The following is a 3806-nucleotide window of genomic DNA, read 5'->3' on the forward strand; positions in this document are numbered from 1 at the left end:
CCCTGCGACACTCCAATGTTGTTCGTCAAGGACCCCAGTGTTATCATTGGCATATGGCTAATCCAAGACCTCTAGGCCATAAATAAAGTAGTCAAATTGAGGTTCTCACAAGTTCCCAATCTAACACCACCTCAGCCTCTATACCTTCCAACCCCACCCACCTGATTGTATTAACATCTCCTCCACTTTCTTTCACTTATCTGCACATCCTGATTCACAATCTCTTTTTGCTGTCACCTGGGAAAGTCAACAATACACCAGACAGTTATGCCTCAAGGTTCCACTGAAGTCCCTGCTTGCTTTTCTCAGACTCTGACTGCTATTTTGAAGGATTCGGTTTTCTCTTGCAATTCCTCCCTAATCCAATGTGTGAATGGTCTTCTTGTCTGCTCAGCTCAACAGCTCACTCACTGACAGCATCTACCCCCAAGCCCTTGCTCATAGGGACACAAGGTATCTAGGGACAAATTACAACTATGTCAGTCACAAGTACACTGTTTAGGACACGACCTTGCACCTGAAGGTAAACCCTTATCTACAGAACACATTTACCCCATCGTTACTTTCATCTTTACCTAAGACTGAAATGCAACTCCAGTGGTTTCTAGGCCTATTATGGGTTGAATTGTGTCCCTATCCCACCCCACCCCACCCCACCCCGCCACCTACCCAAAGATATGTTGAAGTCATCCCCAGTACCTCAGAATGTGACCTGATTTGGAAATAAGATCATTGCAGATGGACTGAGCATTGTCCAGCATACCTCCCTCAGAGACCCCTCCCCATCTATGAATTAGGGCTTCTGTGTTTCTTCCTCAACTTCCCTAATGGCTCTTGCACAGGACTCTGTAACCACTGACCCTTTTATGAAGGAAACGACACCCTAACGACCTTAATGACAGGAGCCGCCCCCTCCCTGAACTCACCCGTGTTTTCCAGATATCAGCATATTGCCCATCCCAAGTCAATCAATGCCGCTGACGATTTCTCTTGGTATCAGTGGCACCCTTCCTCTTGTGACTCGTCTCATGGTCCCAGTCCTGCCCTGCCTCTTCTCCTTGGTTTTTCACCTTTAATTAACATTCGCTTTCTGACCACTCAAATAAATAAGACGTTCATCTCCAGGAGTCTTGGATTGTCCCCAGTGGTGCATACTCTCTCTACATGTACAGAGTTCACTGACCAGTATCTACATACCAGCTGGACCAGCTTCTGTCATCGTGTCAATCCCGTAAACCCTTATCAGAGTTTCGACTCCCCTTTATTCTCTCAATCCTCAAATTTCGCTTTGTCTCCCCTCAAACCCCCAACTCTTCACAAATGTAGGAGACCGGCCAAATCCTGTGGAGGCTGAAAAATCACCATGCAGACACAAGATCCAGGATGACTGTGATCTCCTTTTTCATCAGGACCCTCAAAAAAACCTTGGAACAAAAAGGCAGATGCTTGGAGTAAACTTTAAGGATTCAAATATGGCCTCCAACCATGTTTGGGCAACTTTTGTACCGAGGTCAGGGACTGCCAGGGAGGGATTTGTGGGCTGCGGTCCAAAGTAACTGCTGCACGTCCATTCCCAGAAACTCTTCAGGCGTTGTCATCATCAGTAAGGACATCGAGAGGCCAACAAGGAAACCTTCAGAACTGTTACTGCTGTTCTGAATCCATCAACCAAGGGTCTCTCTTGGCTTTCTCCTTCGAACCCTATGGCCTCAAACCTTGCCCCTTTATTCAACCATTTTTATTTCTCCTTCTAGGAGTACCCATCTTCAAATGCCTGGTGACCGGAACCCGAAATCGGCTCCAGATCCAACATTTTACGCAGCAAATTGTTCATCTGGTCTTGCACGAACAGCAGGGATGAAAAACCAATCCTGACATCACCCCAGACACTAACTACTAAGAAAATCTTATTCAAGAGCGAGCTTTCTAGATCCCCATCTCATCGATCCCAATCATCTCCCTATCGTTGGAAAATTAAGGCCATTTAAGAACAGTCTAGGTTCGTCTTAAACAAGAGGGGCATTGAATAAAGTTTGTCTCTACTAAAGCCCAGACTTGTTTTTCTCCTTTGGACTCACTAGAAAATTTTTTACTTGTTTATCAGAACTTTCTGTGGCTCTAAGCACTTGACAAATATCCCACTTAATCCTTATAACAACTCTATCAGGTAGACAGTATTCTGCTCCCCATTATACGATGAGGAAATTGAGGCACAGAGAGGTTAAGCAAGTCACACAGCTGGAAAATGGCAGAGTTGGGACTCACTCCTGGCAGTTTTTGCTCTCAATCACTACTATTGCCTCTCAGCTCATGACCAGAAGGTCGCTGGTGCACGTGAGATCGTGAAAGAGGAAGGTTCTCACATGATCTTCTGGGTCCCAGCTTTTAGGCAGTCGAGGTCTGTCTGAGAAATGGGTATAAATATTGGAGCTAGCTAGATCTTGAAGGTTGTAGGGTCGCACATTCAGCGTAGTGACACCGGCCGGCCGCCTGATGGGGCGCCAGTCCCTCTCGCAGAGCCCCGGGAGGGAGGAGGGAACCTTGGAAATGAATGTCAGGCTCAGACTCTAAGGACCATAGAACGTTGAGAACACAGCGTCTTAGAAGGCTGAGGACAAAGCCTCTTAGAACGTAGAACAAAGGCCCCTGGAATGTAGAATGGTGAGCGCAGAGCCTCATAGCATCTGGGGGACAAAAGACACTTAGATTCTGTTCTGGTCACATCAGAGCACCTTCCATCCAGGGTCTTATAATTCCAGAATTTAGGAAATAACCGTTCTTAGACTCTTCGAAGCAAGACTGGCTATAAAATTTGCGAGGCCCAGTGTGAAATATCCAAAAACTAAGAATTTCAAAACAGTAACAGCAGAACATTAAAACCAAGGCCCTGGACCTTCTAAGACGCTCGCCCGCCAGTAAAGCCGGCCTCCCTCAGAAGCATAATTTTATCGGAGGTTGTTGACTTTAACTGTTCTGGCCCTCTAGTTTTACAACTGAAAGTCTGGGAAGCCTTCGTGGAAGAGGAGGCAACATCAGGGCTCTACTCTCTAACCCTTTTCTCCCCCTGCGCAGTCTCAGAGATGAGGGTTTTGAGGGAGTGGGGGGTGGGGGGGAAAGGAGCAACTGCCAAATTGTCGCTTGGACCTATTCTCTATTTATAGATCACCCCTTTCCCTCCTGGCCCACAATCCAATGGTTGCCAGAGCTCGCCCGCAAGAGGGCGGAACCAGCTGAGGAACCGGGAGGCACGGACCAATGACATTGGAGCAAGGGCGGACTTGTTTCATTGTGATGCGTGGGGGGGCGTGGCCAGGGGCCTCGGGCCCGCGGGCGGTGGGAGGCGTGGCGAGGCCGCTCGAGAGCAGAGCGAGTAGGCAGCTGCGAGCATGCGTCGCGCTGTGGGGCGGATGCGCGGTCGAGCATCTTCGTAAGGCAGGGTACCCGCCAATAGGCGATGGTTGCTGTGCGGCCGGGGGCGTGGTCATGCAGATAAGGCGCGGGTGGGCGGCCCAATGGGCGGGCGCCTATGCAGATGAGACGGTGACAGCCGGGCCAGCGGGCGGGCGGGCGGGCAGGCGGGCTGTTGGGGCGGGGAGGTGGGACCGGGAGAGGGGTGGCCGCGGGGCCCGGCCGGGCTGGGGCGGGGGGCCGCAGCCATGATCCGGGCCTTCTCGTTCCCGGTAAGCCCCGAGCGGGGCCGGCTGCGGGGCTGGCTGGAGGGCAGCCTGGCCGGGCTCTGCGAGTTGCACTGGCTCCGAGAGAGGCAGGAGTACCGCGTGCAGCAGGCGCTGCGGCTGGCCCAGCCC

General features: G+C 50.9%; 1 protein-coding gene across 1 annotated transcript in view; it reads left to right on the forward strand.

The window, feature by feature from the left end:
- The first annotated feature begins 3597 nt into the window (after positions 1–3597).
- DACT3 (dishevelled binding antagonist of beta catenin 3) overlaps positions 3598–3806 on the forward strand; it is a 6524-nt gene continuing 6315 nt past the window's right edge. The window contains exon 1 of the mRNA XM_023535231.1: positions 3598–3802. Within this exon, the coding sequence (XP_023390999.1) occupies positions 3657–3802 (146 nt within the window). The 5' untranslated portion in view covers positions 3598–3656. The remainder of the gene's footprint in view (positions 3803–3806) is intronic.

The sequence above is a fragment of the Pteropus vampyrus genome, unplaced genomic scaffold (assembly GCF_000151845.1).
Source record: "Pteropus vampyrus isolate Shadow unplaced genomic scaffold, Pvam_2.0 Scaffold138, whole genome shotgun sequence".
Taxonomy (NCBI): domain Eukaryota; kingdom Metazoa; phylum Chordata; class Mammalia; order Chiroptera; family Pteropodidae; genus Pteropus; species Pteropus vampyrus.